Source organism: Megascapheus bottae, chromosome 3 (genome assembly GCF_031878675.1).
Source record: "Megascapheus bottae isolate mThoBot1 chromosome 3, mThoBot2.hap1, whole genome shotgun sequence".
NCBI classification, from domain to species: domain Eukaryota; kingdom Metazoa; phylum Chordata; class Mammalia; order Rodentia; family Geomyidae; genus Megascapheus; species Megascapheus bottae.
In genome coordinates, this window is record NC_143511.1 from 90,366,623 (window position 1) to 90,385,532 (window position 18,910).

The 18,910-nt window shown below is 62.1% G+C and overlaps 3 protein-coding genes across 4 annotated transcripts; all 3 read right to left on the reverse strand.

Moving 5' to 3' along the window:
• Nucleotides 1-325: 325 nt before the first annotated feature.
• On the reverse strand, nucleotides 326-1,613 carry Lrrc26 (leucine rich repeat containing 26). The gene is made up of 2 exons (XM_090329417.1): nucleotides 923-1,613; nucleotides 326-837 (listed from the first exon to the last, which is right to left on the reverse strand). The coding sequence occupies exons 1-2, from the start codon at nucleotides 1,611-1,613 to the stop codon at nucleotides 326-328; spliced, it is 1,203 nt and encodes a 400-aa protein (XP_090185543.1).
• Nucleotides 1,614-2,281: 668 nt separating this feature from the next.
• On the reverse strand, nucleotides 2,282-3,247 carry Tmem210 (transmembrane protein 210). Of its 2 annotated transcripts, XM_090329261.1 has the most exons (4): nucleotides 3,144-3,247; nucleotides 2,862-2,997; nucleotides 2,659-2,688; nucleotides 2,282-2,523 (listed from the first exon to the last, which is right to left on the reverse strand). In XM_090329261.1, the coding sequence occupies exons 1-4, from the start codon at nucleotides 3,229-3,231 to the stop codon at nucleotides 2,328-2,330; spliced, it is 450 nt and encodes a 149-aa protein (XP_090185387.1). In that variant the 5' UTR covers nucleotides 3,232-3,247; the 3' UTR covers nucleotides 2,282-2,327. The 2 variants fall into 2 exon arrangements, with proteins under 2 accessions (XP_090185387.1, XP_090185388.1); XM_090329262.1 differs by lacking the exon at nucleotides 2,659-2,688.
• A 2,697-nt stretch (nucleotides 3,248-5,944) lies between these two features.
• Nucleotides 5,945-18,902, reverse strand: Anapc2 (anaphase promoting complex subunit 2). Its single transcript, XM_090330994.1, has 13 exons — nucleotides 18,742-18,902; nucleotides 17,707-18,329; nucleotides 16,733-16,865; nucleotides 15,698-15,872; nucleotides 14,140-14,259; nucleotides 13,710-13,827; nucleotides 13,100-13,281; nucleotides 12,158-12,299; nucleotides 11,846-11,921; nucleotides 11,564-11,767; nucleotides 6,829-6,958; nucleotides 6,486-6,721; nucleotides 5,945-6,283 (listed from the first exon to the last, which is right to left on the reverse strand). Exons 1-13 carry the CDS (start codon nucleotides 18,865-18,867, stop codon nucleotides 6,071-6,073), a joined length of 2,478 nt encoding a protein of 825 aa, XP_090187120.1. The 5' UTR covers nucleotides 18,868-18,902; the 3' UTR covers nucleotides 5,945-6,070.
• Nucleotides 18,903-18,910: the final 8 nt, after the last annotated feature.

Below are 18,910 nucleotides of genomic sequence, written 5' to 3' on the forward strand. Positions count from 1 at the left end.
AGGTCCGGGGCGCCCCACACTGCGCAGGCGCCTCCGGACTCGAGACCCCGGGCTCCGGGGCGTCCCCGCCGCCCTCCTCCCCGGCCTCGGGCGTCGCCGCCGGGCCCCTGTACAGGACCAGCCTCCCGCGTCCAGCCGCGTCCCCGCGACGCCCCTCCGCGCCCTCCGTGTTCAGTGGTGATGCCTAAAGGAATGTCACGAAAACTTCCATGCTGGGTCGCTTGTTGACGCCTGGGGAGCGCGAGGGGAGGCCCGGGGCGGGGGTGCGGGCGGTTCTCAGAGAGCCGGGGGGGCGAGGGAGCTCGCTGGGGCGCCGGCGTCCGGCTCAGGCTTGGGGGGCGGCGGCTGCGAGGCCGGCGGGGGCGGGGGCCGGGGCGGGGGGGTCGAGGTCCGGCGGCCTCCGCGGGGGGCTGCGGGCGGCGGGGGCCGGGGCGGGGTCCGGGACGGTGGGGTCGAGGTCCGGCGGCCTCCGCGGGGGGCTGCGGGCGGCGGGGGCCGGGGCGGGGTCCGGGACGGTGGGGTCGAGGTCCGGCGGCCTCCGCGGGGGGCTGCAGGCGGCGGGGGCCGGGGCGGGGTCCGGCGGCCTCCGCGGGGGGCTGCGGCCGGTGGCGGCGCGGCGGCGGCGGCGGCGGCGCGCACGGCAGGCGGTGAGCGCCGAGCCCAGCGCCAGGCAGGTGGCCAGGCTGGCGAGGAAGGAGGCCGGGCCGAGCGCGTACACCACCGCCAGGTCCCGCGCGGCCAGCGGCTGCGCGCAGTGCCGGAACGCGGCGTCGGGAAGGGCGGCCAGGGGGCGGAGAGTCCGGCGTCCTGGCGCCTCGCAGAGCAGCGTCTCGGCCTCTGCGGGACACAGGCGCGGCGTCAGGCGGCGGCGGCGGCGGCGGCCCAGCAGGGCGCGCTCCGACCCGCGGCCCCGGCCGCTCACCTGCCGCGGGGCGCGGATGCCGGCGCAGCCAGGCGCAGAGCGGGCGCAGAGCGCAGCCGCAGGCCCAGGGGTTGCCGCGCAGCCGCAGTGCGCGCAGGGCCGGCAGCCCCGCCAGCAGCCCGGGCGCGAGCGCCGACAGCGCGTTGTCCTGCAGGCTGAGGTCCCGCAGCAGCGGCAGCGGGCCCAGCGCCGCGGGCTCCAGGAGCGCCAGCCGGTTGTCCGCCAGCGAGAGGGAGCGCAGCGCGCGCAGTGGCGCGAAGGTGCCCGGCGCCAGTGCCTCCAGCTGGTTGGCGCTCAGGTCGAGCCGCTGCAGCGCGCCCAGGCCCCAGAAGGCCCGCGCGTGCACGGCGCGGAGCGCGTTCCCGCGGAGGTCCAGGCGCTGGAGCGCGCGCGCCCCCGCGAAGGCGCCCGGCGGCAGCGCGCGCACGGCGTTGTGGTCCAGCAGCAGCTCCAGCAGGCGCCCGCCCAGCGGCCCCGGCACCGCGGGCAGCGCGAGGCCCGAGCAGTTAGCGCGGCCGGCCGGCGCGCACACGCACGCCTCCGGGCAGTCGGGGGCGCCCGGGGAAGCCGAGCGGGCGGCCCCGACGGGCACGGGGGCCCACACTGACCTCACCGACGACAGCAGCAGCAGCAGCAGCAGCAGCAGCGACCGTAGTGGCCGGGGCCGTGAGGAGCCACAGGGGCTGCTCATGGGGGCGGAGGAGGCGGCCCGGCGCCGGCCCGTGCTCCCCGGAGTCGCGGCGCCCCGGCGCATGTCCTCTCGGCTCGTGCGCGAGTGCCCGCGGTCCGGCCCAGCGCCGGGAGTTCCTGTCCCACAGCTGGGCCGGAGCCTGGGGCGGGGGCCGGGCCTCCAGCCAACGCCCGGCGCCGCCCGTCCGCCGCCTGCCCCGCGCCCCGGGCGGCGCTGGCGGGACCGCGGGACCCGACGTCCGCGCCTGGGCGGCGGGGCCAGGCCCACCCGAGCCGCCATCCCGCAGCCAGGCCAGCCCAGCGCGCGCGGCTGCTCCACTGCCCTGCCCGTGGCCCTCCGTGGGGAGGCAGTGAGGCCGCCATTCCCCGGGTGGGGGCGTGGCAGGGCCGCCGCGCATTCCGAGACCTGGCTCGGGGAGACCCCGCACGCGGGCGGCAGGGACGTCCGGGTGCCGGAGGGGAGCCGGCCCGGCGCCTCCGCAGGGGCCGCTCGGGGAGCTGCTGGTCGTGTGCGGCGAAGCCGGGGGAGGGGGGGGAGGGGGCCGGGCTCGCCGGCTCGGCCGGGAGGTGGAAATCCCAGAAGCCCGGCTCCCCGTCTGCACTCCCCACCCAGCATGCGCGCGCCCACCAAGCAGCCTCCAAGGACTCGGAACGTGAAGGGGACAGTGCTCAATCTCTAAATACCGTTTAATTTCCCTCCGCGCCGGCTGCCCGCCTACTCGGGCGGCGCGGGCGGCGCGCGGGGCGGGGCCGCCTCCTCCAGCGGCGCCTCCAGGGGCATGGCCAGCAGCGCGCTCTCCTCCAGGGACGGCATCAGAGAGACTTCCAGGTCAGGGTCCATGAGATGGGACTCCACGTGCACCGAGCGGAGGTCCACCCGATCTTCCTGGACCCCGAAGTGCCCCACCACCCTGCGGGACGAGGGCCCGGTCAGCCCAGACTGGCAGCGCCCTGGCCGCTCCGGCCAGGGGTCCGCTGGGTCCGGGCACCTCCAGGGCGGGCGCAGAGAAGGGGCCGCTCACCCTGAAGCCTCCCTTGGCACTCACCTCCTGTCCGCGTGTCTGGGACATGTCTCACTGAGGGCACAAAGGAAGGCGTGAGGGTGGCGCTGGGAAGCCCCCCCTGGCACATCCCGGCGAACACCGCTGTCCCTCAGGATGTCCCCCCCCAGGGGCAGAGGCCCTCCCACCCGTGACCGTCGCGGGCACAGCCTCCTCCAACTCCTCCCGGCCCCCCCGGGCTCACGCACCCCTTAGCTTGAAAGACACCGATTGCCACGACAATGAGGGCACAGATGCAGCTGGCACTGACCCCAGCCAGCACCACAATGAGGGCGAGAAGGGCCTCCCGGCTGAGGCCCAGGCTGCATTCACAGTAGGTTCCAGCTGCAGAGACAGGGCCGGGCCGAGAGGCCGGGTGCCAGTCACTTGCCTGTGGGGGCCCCCAGGCCCACCCACGGGCCAGCAGCTTCTGGAAGTACAGGGATGGGCTGGCCCTGCCTGGGGGAGGGGTCTGGGGACAGAGGTGGCACCTGCAGCGGGGCTGAGCAAAAGGGACAAACATATCAGGCCCAGGGAGCTGCCGGCCAGGCAGGAGTCAGGCTGGGGACAGGAGGCCATGTCCAACCCCCAGCCCCTCCGCACACCTCTGGATAGAACTTGTGGGAACTTGTCGGAAGGCGCTGACCTCACAGTGGGGCTTTGAGGCATAGAGGGTGGGGGCAGGGCCTGAGTACCCAGGCCAGGCCGAGCTTCCCTCCAGGCACCAGGATTCTGGGTGTCCCGGGCAGACAGCCTTGCCATGTGGCTGGGAGGGTAGAAAGGGACTCAGAAGTTCTGGTCAGATTTGAAGCAGAGGATGGTGAGTGTGGGTGGTGAGGAAGGTGGGTCCATGTCTGGCTCTGCTGTGAGGGATCTGGACTTGGGTTCTTGGTGTAAGGGCCTGTGTAAGGGTGTAAGTAGGCCTGGGCTCCAGCCAACCCTGAGCCCCTACAGTGCGACAGGACTCCAGCTAGGTGCCAGTGACTCGGGCTTGTATTTCTAGCTACTTAGCAAGCTGAGATCCAAAGGTGGAGGTTTGGTGCCTGCCCATGCAGGAAAGTCTATACGACTCTGACCTCCAGTACCCCGCAAAACCCTGAAAGTGGAGGTGTGGCTCAAGTGGTAGAGCCCCAGTTTTGAGCAAGGGAGCTGAATTGAGGCCCCAGTGCTAGCACAATGGTGTGTTCCCCTTGCAGAAAGCATCGATGGTCAGTGGTCTGTAGGCTGGCGAGTCAGAGATGATTCTCTTCTCTGAACTTGCTGTTCTAGGCTGGGATGTGGAGCAGGTCACCCTGCTACCTTCTCTCTTCCTCTAAAGGCCTGCCAAGGAAACCAGGCTGAGCAGGAGGGATTGCCAGCCCCAGCAGACGGGGCCGGGCCCCACAGGGGCACCAGGGGAAGGCGCAGACTGAGTCATGCGTAGTCTGGTCCCCAAGGCCTCTTCGACCAGACGCAGTGTCCTCCCTGCAGCCAAGGTCACAGAGCCAGCCACTGCTCCGGCTCAGCCCGGGCATTGCTGTGCACTGCTGTGTCCAGGGAGCAGGAAGGAATGCGGGGTGGAAGGTGTGCCTCGGGGGGTTGGCAGCACCACCCTGCCTGGCCGGCCCATCTGGTCCACATCCTGGTGAAGACAAAGGCACACCTGGCAGCACCAGGTGGCAGCCACAGGGTGGAACCCACAGCCATTTCATACAGGGGGCCCAGAGCTCTCCCAGAACTGGAGGTACAGGACAACAGCCCTGGGGTGAAAGCAGACAGCAGTGACATGAGAGCTGGAGGCCCTCTCACACTTAGGCGTGTCCCCCAGGCCTGTGGGGACACCGGGTGACTGGCTCTGTGTGTCCCCCAGGCCTGTGGGGACACCGGGTGACTGGCTCTGTGTGTCCCCAGGCTGTGGGGACAGGGGAAAGGCCAGAGGGTGCAGCAGCCCTGGTGTCACCCTCTTGCCCTGGTGTCACCCTCTTGCCAGCTTTTCTTTTCTATTTCTTGGTGCTAGACAGGGAAGGCCTGTACTTAGCTTTTTTGCCCAAGGCTAGCTGGCTCCCACGTGGCAGTCCAGATGTCAGCCTTCTGAACAGCTGGGATCACAGGGGCACCACTACCACACGGCAGCAGAGCGCTTGCTTTAGAGGAATCCTGAAAGGGGGCGAGAGCGCTATGTGTGGGTGAGGGGTAGCGGTGGGTTCTGGAAGAACCAGGAAGGTGTCCCTGGCCTCGGGCAGGGAGCCAGCCGACGTCGGGTATGGCTTAGCCACCTTGGCAGGAGAAGGCGCTGGAGGCCACAGGATTGAGAGGGCCTTTGTTCCCTGTAAGATAGCACTTGAGGCCAGGAGACCCTGGAAACAGCAGCTCTGGGACAGAGAAACCAGAGCAGGTTTTCCCAGTTCTGAAGTTCCTCAGCCAGTGCGGCACCCGGGGAGCTGGCAGAGTTGAGGCTTCTACATGTCTAGCCTCTGGGACAAGGCTTAACTCTAGGTGTGGCTGGACTCCAAGACAGATCCCAGGTCTGAGCGTCAGGGAAGAATTTCCAGTGTGTCCATGAGCCCTGTGTCCACCCCCGGGTGACCCCAGCCCCCTGGACCTGCGCAGGGCCTGTCCTGGAACAGCCTTCCCTTGTGGACAGGTGCAGAGCTCCTGTCCCAACACAGGCTGCAAAATGCGAGACAAGGCCTTCTCTCATGCCGCGTGGAGTGCAGCTGTTCGTGCTTCTAATACAGGCTGAGATCAGAGAACCAGGATTCAAAGACCGGGTACTCAAGTCCATGAGACTCTGATCTCCAGGTAACCAGAAAAAAGCCAGAAGTAGAGCTGTGGCTCATGTGGTGGAGTGCCAGCACTGGGCAGAAAAGCAAAGGGACAGTACCCAGGCCCTGGGCTTAAGCCCTAGTACCAGTACTAAACAAATAAACAAAGCTCCTTTCAGACGTCAAACCAGCTATCTGGCAAGTGGCTCAAGGAGATGACAGGAACTGCAGGAGGCAGATGGGGCCTCAGAGGCCACTTCAAGAGGTCTACAGTCAACGGGCCATTGACCCAGGCCTGTGGCAATCTCGCTGCTTAGGAAAGAGACAGGCTCTATACGGCTGAGGTGAAGCGACCAGTGGAGACAGAAGGCCAAGATGTGTCCAGGGGGTTCACAGAGCCAGGAGGACATGGAGGATGGAAAACTGACCTGCTTTAATCTGTACTGTGTACAGGGGTGTGGACATGGGGATCAGGGCAGGGATGTGGGGATAGGGAGGTCAGGGCAGGGGTGTGGGGATGGGGGAGTCAGGGCAGGGGTGTGGGGATGGGGATATGGGGGTCAGGGCAGGGGTGTGGGGATGGGGGAGTCAGGGCAGGGGTGTGGGGGGGTCAGGGCAGGGGTGTGGACATGGAGGGGTCAGGGCACGGGTGGGCTGGGCCTGGCAGAGGAGCCTCAGCTGCAGCTCTTGGGCAGACGGTAGACTCCTGCCGAGTAGGTGAGCTGCTGGTCCCGCACCTTCTTCTGCAGGTAGCCCTGCAGCTCCTGCAGGTCGATCTCCGCCAGCGCAGGCCCCGTCATCACAAACATCCGGAGCATGCTGTAGATGCGCTCCAGCGAGAGGCTCTCCAGGTTGGTCAGCATGGCCTGGATGTATGTCCAGAAGAGCTTGGGACAGCAACGGGCAGGCCGTCAGCGGGCCGCGCCGCAGGGGGCACCCCCGCCACAGCAGGGGGCACCCCGCCACAGCAGGGGGCACCCCCGCCCCGCAGGGGGCACCCCGCCACAGCAGGGGGCACCCCCGCCCTGCAGGGGGCACCCCCGCCACAGCAGGGGCACCCCGCCACCCCCGCCACAGCAGCCCACACACCTGCAGCTCCTCCTCCTTCTGGTCGGCCTGCGAGGCCAGGCCCGAGTCGCTCTCGTCGTCGCTGTCGATGAGCACCAGGCTGTCAGGGTCCTGCGGCCGCTCCTCCTCGATGACGGAGAAGGTGCCGGCGGGCTCCTCTCGCAGCACGCCCTGCTGCAGCCACACCGACAGGCGGCGCCGCAGCGGCCCCAGCGGCATCTTCACCACCTGGCTCAGCTCCTCCAGGGTCCAGGTAGCTGTGGGCGGAGCCACAGGACCCTGGAGCGCCAGGCCTGCTGCTTCCTGACCCCCACAGCCTGGCCACCTAGGGGAGGACTGGGGGGAGCCCAGCCCGTGGACTCACCTTGGTCCTGAAAGTACAGCAAGACCACAGCCTGCACCGGCGTCACGGCCACGGACAGGGTGCGGTCAGCCAGCTCCACATCCATGGTGACCAGGCCCAGAGTGTGCTTCCAGCTGAGGGTACGCATGGCCTGGGGGAGAAGCACCACATCACCACATGAGGAGGCGCTCACTGTGCGCACGCGCACGCACACAGCCACGCCTGGCAGGCCGGCCTGGGGAAGCAGCCCCACAGCCACGCCTGGCAGGCCGGCAGCCCGAGAGAACGCCCACCGCACGCAGGTGAGGGGCAGGGCCCCCAAAGAGACACATCCATGTCCTCACGCTCAGGACCTCAGAGGAGGTGACCCACGTGGAGCCAGGGCAGGTGCAGTTAAGATGAGGTCACACGGAAGCAGGACTAGGGTCCTTGTGAAAGCAAAGCAAAGGTGAACACCCAGGCGGGGCCGGGAGCGTGGCCTAGCATGCATGGAGGCCCGGGTTCCATTCCACAGTACCACATACACAGAAAAAGGCAGGAGTGGGGCTGTGGCTCAAGGGCTGAGAGGCCAGGGGCAAGGCCCAAGATGTAGCCATAAGCAGGATGAAAGACGGCTGGAGACAAGGAAGGACATTCCGTGGCCTCAGAGCGAGGACAGCTCTGCCAGCTCCTCACCACAGACAACAGGCTTCTGTTCAGGTCACCGTCATTTGTGACGCTGCATGACAGGCGTCAAGAGGAGTGCGATTCTAACACCAGGAAAGGGGCAGAACTGTCTGGAGGTGGGTGCGGGGCACCGAGTCCCTTCTCTAAGGTTCCCTGGAGACACCACTGGTATAAGCGTGGGCGATGCACTAGTGATGGCACAGCTAGGTACCGGGCACCGTGGCTCACAGCTGCCACACAGCCACTCAGGGGCAGCCAGCCAGGACAGGCAAGTACAAGACTCCAGAAAGCCAGAAGCTTTGCCTTAGGAGGAAGAGTGCTAACCTTGAGCCCAGGCCGAGTCCAAGCCCCAGGACTGGCACACACTCAAGATGCCACTGCCTCAGGCTCAGCAGGTGAGGAAAACCTCCCTTCCTTTTCTTTTGTGGATGGTCCTTGGGCTTGAACTCTGGGCCTGGGTGCTGTCCCTGAGTTCTTCAGCCCAAGGCTAGCACTCTACGTTGAACCACAGCACCACTTCTGGTTTTCTGGTGGTTAATTGGAGATAGGAGTCTCATCGATTTTTCTACCCAGTCTGGCTTCAAGCCACAATCCTCTGACCTCAGCCTTCTGAGTAGCTAGGTTGACAGGTGTGAGCCATTGGCACCTGGTAAGTTGTGATAATCTTTTTTTTTTGGTCTTTTCCTTTTTAAAATCAGTCCTGGGGCTTGAACTCAGGACCCAGGCACTGTCCCTGAGCCCTTCTGTGCTCGAGGCTAGCGCTCGACCACTTGAGCTACAGTAAGTACCACTTCTGGCTTGTTATGTTTACATGGTGCTGAGGAATGGAACCCAGGGCTTCATGCATACTAAGCAAGCACTCTACCTCTAAGCCACATTCCCAGTCCTTTCTTGCTGCTTTTAAAATGCAAAACATAAATAAGGAAACTATGAAGCAAAAAGAAACCAGTACTCATGACTCGGAAAATTCCCAGCCTGTTCAGATGACCTCAACCATGTGGCCGGGATAGGGCTGGACAGGCATTAGCTAAAGAGATGGGTATAAGCTGGCACAGTGGCTCACGCCTGCAATCCTAGCTACTCAGGAGGCAGCGATCTGAGAATGGTGGTTCAAAGCAAGGCCAGGCACTAAAGACTGTGAGACTTTTTTTTTTTTTTTTTTTTGGCCAATCCTGGACTTGAGTTCAGGGCCTGAGCACTGTCCTTGGGCTTTTTCGAGGCTAGAGCTCTACCACTTGAGCCATAGCACCACTTCTGCCTTTTTCTATGTATGTGGTACGGAGGAATCGAATCCAGGTCTTTGTGCATGCTAGGCAAGCACTCTACCACTAGGCCAAACTCCTGGCCCTAAAGACTGTGAGACTCTTTTTTTTTTTGCCAGTCTTGGGCTTGAGCTCAGGGTCTGAGCACTGTCCTTGGACTTTCTCAAGGCTAGAGTTCTACCACTTGAGCCTCAGCACCACTCCAGCTTTTACTATATATGTGGTACCAAGGAATCGAACCCGGGTCTTCATGCATGCTAGGCCAGCACTTTAACCACTAGGCCAAACTCCCGGCCCGACTGTGAGACTCTTATCTCCAATTCATCACCAAGAAACAGGAAGTGGCACTGTGGCTCAAGGAGAAGGGTAGTAGCCTTGAGCTGAAGAGCTCAGGGACAATGCTCAGGCCCAGAGTTCAAGTCCCATGGCCAACAACAACAACAACAACAAAAAGAGTGTGATTTGTTGGTCCAGCCAACCATTTCAGAAACCATTAGGGCTAACCAGCAAAAGGTCTGAAGAGGGCCTGGCCTAATGCATGGACACCTGAGAATATATGGAAAACCAACAGAACTGGCAGAAATGCTAACACACAGATGGAAGGAACACACAACACAACAAAGGGCAAAGAGCAGAGCCAAGGGCTGAGGCCCACAGGGATGATGGGGTGGGGGCAGGAGGGGCACTGCAGTGGGAGCAGGGGTCCAGGGGACTGGGGGTAGAGCAGACAGAACTGTCATAAGGCCTTGAATTTTTTTTTGCCAGCTCTGGGGCTTGAATTCAGGGCCTGAGCACTGTCTTGGGGCTTTCTCAAGAATAGCACTCTACCATTTGAGCCACAGCACCACTTACGGCTTTTCTATGTACGTGGTACTAAGGAATCAAACCCAGATTTTCATGCATGCTAAACAAGCACTCTACCATTAGGCTACACTCCCGGCCCCAAGGCCTTGAATCTCACTAATTCCTCTCACTGGTGTCTAGAATTGCTTAGGACTCATGAACTTCCCTCTACATTTCTTTCTCTAAGGATCTAAATGTCTCCACCAGACTAGCTATTGTGTCTTGAAAGCAGAAAACATCTCTGATTTCACAAAATCACAGCTAGCAGGAAAACCTGCCCCCCATGGGTCCCAAGTCTCACTCACACCCCCCTGATTTTAATGTTGACATCTGGAACTTTGTATTCACATTTAGGATCGATTTTGAGCACACGGTTAACACTGACAGATTTAGAGTGAACACCGACTTTCAGGTTGGAATGAGACTGGTGGATGGCGAGTGGACTCCCCACACCAATGGGGCAGGGAGGAGGGGATGGAGTCCAAGTATCCAGAGACCGTGCCAGGATGCACGGCTGTGGCACGGGTGGGCACTGAGCATGATGGGCAGACATCCAGCTGGCATCAGCTGGGCCACACAGACTTGACAACAGGACCCTGGGTAACCACAGGACACCTGAGCTTTTCCAGGAACGTAACCAGGATGAAGGGAGGACATGGCCAGGCTGTCAAGGTCAAATATGAGCAGTCCCCCGTCACCCACCCTGCTCTGCCAACCTGCCCCGGATGAAGCTAGAAATAGAACAAGGCCTATGTACAGGAGGAAACAAGCTGCTGGCACGCCCACAGCACGCCTCCCCGAGACTCAGGACGCCCACAGCACGCCTCCCCGAGACTCAGGACGCCCACCGCACGCCTCCCCGAGACTCAGGACGCCCACAGCACGCCTCCCCGAGACTCAGGACGCCCACAGCACGCCGAGTCTACCTCCTCGCGCACCTCGGGCCCTGGCTGCTGCTGCCCTGCTCAGTTTGAACTAAAGTTGAGGTCAGGAGCCTGGATGCCTCTCCTCTCCTGTGCTTTGCCTGCTCTCCTCCTAAACTGCAGAGTTGCTGGGCTGCACCCCACAGCCTGGATCCTGGATCCATGCCCAAAGCTCTGGCTGGGCATCCATTTCACTCGCTGGCACGACCTGACTGCAAACCTGAGAGGACCCTGAGCTCAGCCCCCTCCCAGGACTCCAATGGGCCTCTGCTATGCTGCTGGGGCTTGGGCCCTGGCCAAGCTAATCTCGCCGCGCATTCTTTTGTATGGGTGAGTGTGCTAGTCCTGGAGCTTGAAATCAGGGTCTGGGGGTTGAAATCAGGGTCTGGGGGTTGTCCCTGAGCGTTTTCCTGAAGGCTGGTGCTCCACCACTGAAGCCACAGCTCTACTTTCAGCTTTTTGGTAGCTTCTGGAAATCTTATGGACTTTCCTGCTCAGGTTGGCTTTGAACATCACTCTTCAGATGTCAGCCTACTAAGTAGCTAGGATGACAGGGCTCCTGTCATTCTGTCCTCAGTGCCACCGACCTCCACAGCAGGATCCCCCTTTCCCTTCCTCCTCTGTCCAAGCCCAGTGCTTCACAGGACCCCGGTCACAGCTTCTCTAATGACCTCTCAGACAGGAGAGGGTCAAAGCCAGAGGTCAGTGTGCTTGAGTGGTGCCCACAGCAGAGATGCAGCCTCTCCTAGCCCTACCAGGAGCAAAGCCCAGAGCCTTGCAGAGCCCAGCAACATCCAGCACCTCAGCAGCACAGGAAGGAGAGCCGGAAACAAGGTTGTCCTGTTTTAGAGACGGTGTAAATACACCCAGAAGATTCGCCAAGATTATACCCCAAGTGTATGCAGGCTATAGAGGAGCACGTGTGCAAGCACGCAACACGCGTGCGCGCACGCACGCGCACACACATACACACACACACACACCCCATGTCCACACTCAGTCTTGCAGACAGCCGAGAGGTGACTGAGGGCAGGAGGAGCTGTGGAGCACTGGCAACCATACCTTCAGCTTCTCGTACTTCTTGCAGTAAACCTCCAGGGCTGCCCTGATGTCCTCAGGCACTTCCAGCTTCTCGTCCTTGAAGGGGGGCCAGAACTCACTGGACAAGATGACAGCATAGACCCCAAATGGTGGTTGCTCCTCCACAGGCCGCTTCTCGTCTTCCTCTCGGATGTTGGCATTGATGCGGCGGGAGTCTGCCATGTCCTGAGGAGGAGATGGCAGTTAGCCAAGGCCCAGGCTGGGGTGCCAGCCACATGGGTGGGGGTCCTGGCCGATGCCCACCTTCAACATGACCTCACAGAAGTGCATGGGCGCCTCACCAAAGCGCAGCTTCAGCAGCTCCACGTTGCGGATCTCCCTGGAAAGAAAGAGCTGTGGTGAGCCTTCCCCAGGCCGGCCCCGTCCCCTCGGCTGACACGGCCCTGGCCTGGAGGGAAGACAGCTCCACCCGGCCACAGCAGAGCCCCCCTGGCTGGCCAGGGGCAGGCAGTATGTCCCTCCAGATGCATAAAGACTTGGCTACAGGAAGCCGGAAGCCCCAGGTAGCAGCCATGGCGGCCCCCTGGAGAGCAGCCAGCAGCTCACAGGCCTCACCGTTCGGGGCTGAAGCTGAACTGGTGGAGGAGGCGGTCAGCCAACAGGGAGCGGTATTCATTGATGAAGAGGTCCTTGCTGCCGTAGATGCTGACCAGCAGACTGATGATATCCGAGGAGCGTCGTTTGGAGCTCGACTTCCCTGGCACATCATGAGGTGATTACCATTGGCACCTTGGCGAGGACAACAGCACCCCAGAGGCCCACCTGGCTAGACGTTGTCATCTAGCACTGGCTATGGGGCTCACAGGCGGCTGTTGTGATCTTCCCGCCCCCCTCCCTGCTTTAGCCCCCACTTAGAAGCCAGCTTGAAGGTCCAAAGGTTTTGCTCCTAGAGAGCAAAGATGTCCTACCCATGCCAGGATAGAAGATCCAGAGCCTCACAGACCCTGTGGGCTGGGACCAGGCACAGGATGGGGACCAGCCAAAAGCTGTCACCCTGACCAGCACTCTAGGTCTGGGACAAAATCATAGTTGGAGAAGCCGGGAGTTTGGCCTAGTAGTAGAGTGTTTGCCTCGCATGCACAAAGACCTGGGTTCCATTCCTTGGTACCACATACATAGAAAAAAGCCGGAATTGGTGCTGAGGCTCAAGTGGTAGAGCTCTAGCCTTGAGAAAGCCCAAGGACAGTGCTCAGGCCCTGAGCTCAAGCCCAGGACTGGCAAAAAAAATAAAAATTAAAATTAAAAAAAATTTGGAGGTGGGACCCCCAGGCCTCCCATGAGCCAGCTTTTTCACCAGTTACAGCCTGTTAGGAGCAGGGCAATAAGGAGCCCTCCTCCAGCTGGAGGGACCGGGTACTGCAGGAACACACAGAAAAAATCACGTGCCGAGGCACAGCAGGAGCTACCTCCCCGACAGGACCAGGGACTAACAGCAAGAACCCAGCGTGGCCCTAGAGAAGCTGGAGGAGGCTGGAGAAAGCGCCACAGGAAGCTGACCTGGATCTGCATCCACAGGGTCGGGAACCCAGTCCTCGGGCTCGCCGGAGTCATCCTCACTGTCCTGGCCGGTCTCCAGGTTGGCCGGGTCAGTCTTGGACAACTCCACAGCCAAGTCCCCAGTTCCATCCGAGTCCCCTGTCAGCCCAGCCACGATCTGCCGCACCGTGTCCTCCCGTGTCCTGCAGGGTGGAGGACTGCTGTCTGCCACCTGGCACGTGCTGGTGGACCCCATCTCCCATGCCCCCTCCAAGTGCCAACGACACACACCAAAGACAGGCTCATTTGATTCTTAGAAAGTAAGAGACCCAGCCCCATTCTGGGAACAGTGGGGCCAGAGATCAAACAGAGGCTTCACAACCAGGAAAGCAAAAGGCCCAAGTCTAGGGCAGCCATGAGGTCCAGGGACACAGGCCCTCTACCAACCACGGTCCCTGTGCCTCGTCACGGGAAAGCCAGACCCATGCTACCTAGAGCGCGAGCGAGGCTAGGTGGGCAGCACTGGGAAGAGAAGCCCTCGGCCTGAACAGCGAGCCTGGCTGAGACTGCCTGTCCCCTCGTGGACTCGGGAGGAAGCCGAGGGCCAGTGGCACCGGAAGCACGCCCTCACCTCAGGTAGCGGCGGATAGGCTCGCAGGCTACCTCCAGGATGACCATGGAGGAATCCAGCACACGCAAAGCCTTGATGGCAGAGATGTAGAGTGTGATGATATCGCACGTGTTGACACCTAGGAGAAGCCAAAGGTCACGCTTGGCCTGGACAGCAGTGTCCCCGGTGTCACACGGGACCATGACTGCAGGGAGCTAATCCCCATCCAGGCTCCTCTCACCCACGCATAAACAGGCCTTCTTCCTGCCAGGAAGTCTGTTCAGGGGCCAGCACACCCCAGATCAAAGCAGGGAAGCCGACTTCCTCCCAGGAGACGTGAGGGTGACCCCCCCCCCCCCGCTCCCACAAAGCCTCAAAGAACACCCTCTCAGTCGCCTCTGAATCCAGAGCCTCGGGGCTGAGATGAGTCCATGGTGGCCACACGTGGTACCAGGGTGGAGGAGCCGAGTCTCCAGGGCAGCCTTGAGAGACACCAGCAGCTGCTGTCTCTGGTCAGTTCTCTCCAGGCAGTACTTGAGGTCCTCAATGGCTGGCCGGGAGTCTGGGAAGTCTGCAGGACAAGAGCCATCCCTCAGAGGCAGGTGTGCACACAGGGGCGCACACCAGCGAACAGGAGAGCTGCCCCACGGGCACTGGATATTTTGGTGTGCGAGTGTGCTGGGACTGGGGCTTGAACTCAGGGCCTGGGCACTGTCCTTGGGCTTTTTCAAGGCTAGTGCTCTACCACTTGGGACACAACACCACTTCTGGTTTTTTCTGTGTATGCAGTACCGAGGAATCGAACCCAGAGCTTCATGTGTGCCAGGCACACACACTACCACTAGGCCATGCTCCAGGCCCTGTCTTACAGCTTTTTCACCCAATGATAGCACTACCCCACTTAAGCCACAGGTCTACTTTCAGCTTTATGGTGGTTAACTGGAAATAACAGTCTCACAAACTGTTAGTTGTGGGGCTTGAACTCTGGGCCTGGGCCTTGTACCTGAGCTCTTCAGTTCAAGGCTACTGACCTACCCCCTTGAGCCACAGTGCCACTTCCAGTTTTCTGGTGGTTAATTAGAAATAAGCCTGGGCTGGCTTTGAACTGTGATTCTCAGATCTCTCAGCCTCCTGTGTAGCTAGGATTACAAGCGTGAGCCACTGGCACCGGCTTTGGATAGTATTCTTGATGCTTTTTCATACTCATACATTTTACTGTAACACTGAAGGATAGAGTGTTATGTCCAGGACATGGTAAGCAAGAACCGAGGCTGAAGGACAGAAGGTTGGAACCAGAAAGCAGTGGCCTGGCAGGCAGCTCTGTCCTGAACCAGAGCCTGGGCAACAGTGGAGAAGATCCAGCTCTGGTCAGCTCACCACCCTGCCAGAGGTAAAGGTAAATAACGCCCAGGAAACCCTGTAGACTCAAAGGCACCTAGCAAAGCACTGCTGACAGGCAATGCAGGAGAAAGGCCCAGAGGAGGCTGGTGGACAATGCAGGGGAAAGGCCCACAGGCGGCTGGTGGACAGTGCAGGGGAAAGGCCCACAGGTGGCTGGAGGACAGTGCAGGGGAAAGGCCCACAGATGGCTGGAGGACAGTGCAGGGGAAAGGCCCACAGGTGGCTGGAGGACAGTGCAGGGGAAAGGCCCACAGATGGCTGGAGGACAGTGCAGGGGAAAGGCCCACAGATGGCTGGAGGACAGTGCAGGGGAAAGGCCCACAGGTGGCTGGAGGACAGTGCAGGGGAAAGGCCCACAGGTGGCTGGAGGACAGTGCAGGGGAAAGGCCCACAGGCGGCTCCTGGACAGTGCAGGGGAAAGGCCCACAGGTGGCTGGTGGACAGTGCAGGGGAAAGGCCCACAGGTGGCTGGAGGACAGTGCAGGGGAAAGGCCCACAGGTGGCTGGAGGACAGTGCAGGGGAAAGGCCCACAGGTGGCTGGAGGACAGTGCAGGGGAAAGGCCCACAGGTGGCTGGAGGACAGTGCAGGGGACCAAGCAGGACTGACCTCGGATGATGCTGAAGAGCTCCTCGATGCGCAGGCCAGCGTAGATTCGGTAGAAGAACCTCTGCACGTGACAGCGCCAGCGGCGCAGGGTGTTTCCAGCGTCAGGCGATGCCGGCCGGCTGGGGCTGTCCTGCAGGAACACCTTGCCAAGCCAGCCGACCACCCTCTCGATCCACTGTGGGGAGACCCCGGCATGTGAGGCGTGGGAATGCCCAGCACAACCCCATGGCAGCCACCAGAGTGCCTCCAAAAGCTACATCTGAGGGCCAAAATTACAGCAGATTTTTCCAAGAAATGGAGTCCCAGACAGACACCGCAACACCCCATTAGCGCGCTTGCCTCTGGCGGGCTCACTAATGGAGGATGCTGGCCCACATGGCTTATGAATGGCAAATCTGTTCTTGGAACCACAGATGTGATTCCCAAAACCAAGCAACAACAATGAAATCACATCTGATTAGAGAAGACCAAAATGCCACACAGACTCATGGGTGTAACACAGACTCACAGGAGCTCGCTCAGGACAGTTCACCTTCTCCACTCCACCACCCGCAGCCCAGTGAGCTTCCGTAGCTAATGCCCAGTCTGTTTCGTGGCTGGGAGACATCACTTTGAATACCCACCACCACAGCCAACCTACATTCACTCTAGACAGATACCAGGAAGCAGTGGAGAGATGTCAAGGGAAAAACAAGAGCAGTGAACATGGCCAGAGCTGCTCAGATCTGGGTGCTCAGTAGCACATCACAACCCAACAACCCCCAGCTCCATGCAGACAGGGAAGAGGAGAAGTCTGTTGACTCCTCCAGTCTGTGGAAGCATCCTTGGGACTCTGGCCTTTGCTACCGGATTTTGGAGAGACATGCAGAGTACATCCCAGATGCCTCCTCCCTCTCTCTGGGGCTTCAGACTTCCCAGGCAGACAACCCAGCCCCCAGTCCTGGTCCACCCAGGCCTTCCACTTCTCATGTGAGGAATCAGGTCTCCCAAAAGCACATTTCGCTCTGGAGGAGCAGCACAGGGAGGGAGCCTCACCTTGTGGAACTCCCGCAGGAAGGAGCGCTCATACTCGCCTCGGCAGCGGTCTTCCATCCTCTCTCGGGTCACCTGATGCAGGGTGGTGGTCACTGCCTCAGCACTGACCCTCTCCAGCAAACTCAGCCTGTGCCTAGAGGAGAGTCCTGTCCATGAAGTACCTGCAGCACACACACCGCCCTCACCCGTCACAGCTCCGCTGACAGAGCAGGTGCAGCACACACACCGCCCTCACCCGTCACAGCTCCGCTGACAGAGCAGGTGCAGCACACAGACAGCATACCAAGAGCTTAGTGCAAAACGCCCCAGCCCTCCTGGCCACCTGGGGTGGGCAAATGTACCAAGGGAGGGCCGGGAGTTTGGCCTAGTGGTTAAAGTGCTTGCCTAGCATGCATGAAGACCCGGGTTCGATTCCTCGGTACCACATACATAGAAAAAAGCCGGAAGTGGTGCTGAGGCTCAAGTGGTAGAGCTGTAGCCTTGAGAAAGTCCAAGGACAGTGCTCAGGCCCTGAGCTCCAGCCCAGGACTGGCAAAAAAAAAAAAAAAAAAAAAAAAAAACCTACTTCAGTCCGGTGCTGGTGGCTCCTGCCTGTAATCCCAGCTACTCAGAGTGCTGAGACCTGAGGAGGTCCCAAGCCAGACTGGCCACAAGAAGTCTGTGAGACTCTTATCTCCACTTCACCATCGGAAAATCATAAGTGGCACCGTGGCTGACAGAGCTGAAGAGCTCAAGGACAGCACCCAGGCCCAGCGTTCAAGTCCCATGACCCACCAAAAAAGAAAGAAAAAAAGAAAACTAGCTCAGTCACGGGTCAGCAGGTTCTTAGCAAGGGCAAAGCTAAGGCACCCTAGGCGTAGCAGAGTGCACACACTTGGCGACCCGCCTCGCCCCTGGCTGTCAGGACAGCAGCCGGGTCTCCAGTTCTCTCCGAGGCCAGCCAGGCTCGGGGAGGAGCCGCCGCCCCTACTTACAGGACCTGGCTGAGCTGCTGGAACTGCTCCAGGGCCTGGCGGCACCAGCACCGCTGCTTGTCGCCGCCGCAGCCCGCGCACAGAGGGCTCTGCAGGAGTCGGTAGTAGCGGCGGCGGGCGTAGCGGCTGTCCAGCTCCCCCTCCAGCTCCGGGTCCGTGCCTCCCTCGCCCTTCCTCTTGCTCTGCATGTAGACCCGCAGGAAGCGCCCGTACAGGCGCTGGACCATGTCCTGGAAGGTCTTGGGGGTGGAGAAGAACAGGACTCCGCGCAGCATGGTGTGCACCTTCTCCCGCAGCCCCTGCGCGCCGGTGCCCATCAGCAGGCCCAGGCGAGTCCACTTCTCCAGGAGCTCCAGGCTGCGCAGGTAGGGATCCAGGCGGCTCTCCAGCAGCCCGAAGGCGTCCAGGAGCAGCAGGAGGCACTGGGGCTCGTCGACGGCGCGCTCGCGCCGGGAGACGGCGCTCCAGAACTCGGGGGAGATGCTGGCCTGCAGGTCGTTCTGCAGCACCTCCACGAACCACTCCTCCAGGACCGAGTGCAGGCCGCGGCCCCGCAGCACCTCCACCGCCGCGCGGAGCTCCTCCTCCTTGGGCGGGACCGCGCCGCTGGTCCGGGAAGACGCCTGGGGTGGGGGGACATCCGAGGGGGTGGACGCGGGGGGAGGGGGAGGGGGGCAGGGCCTGGGGGGAGCCGAGGAGGGAGGGCGGGGGGGGGAGCGGAGGGAGGGAGTGGAGGGAGGGCGGGGGGGGGAGAAGAGGGAGGGCGGGGGGGGAGCGGAGGGAGGGCGGGGGGGAGGAGAAGAGGGAGGGCGGGGGGGAGCGGAGGGAGGGCGGGGGGGGAGGAGAAGAGGGTGGGCGGGGGGGAGGGAGCGGGGGAGGGAGCGGAGGGAGGGCGCGGGGGAGGGAGCGGAGGGAGGGCGGGGGGGAGGGAGCGGAGGGAGGGCGCGGGGGAGGGAGCGGAGGGGGGAGGAGCGGAGGGAGGGGCAGGGGCCCCGCGCACCGCCCGGCCGCCGCCGCTCCGTTCGCAGGCCTTACCAGCCCCAGGGCAGCCGGAGGCACCAGCCCGGTGCTCACGGTGCTCCAGGCGGCCAGGAGCTCCTGTCCAGGCTCGGAGTCCCCGAGCCCGGCCGCCGCGGCCGCAGCCGCCACGTCGGCCTCCATCCGCAGCCCCAGGTCCTGCGCCCGACGCAGCGCCTGGCAGGGA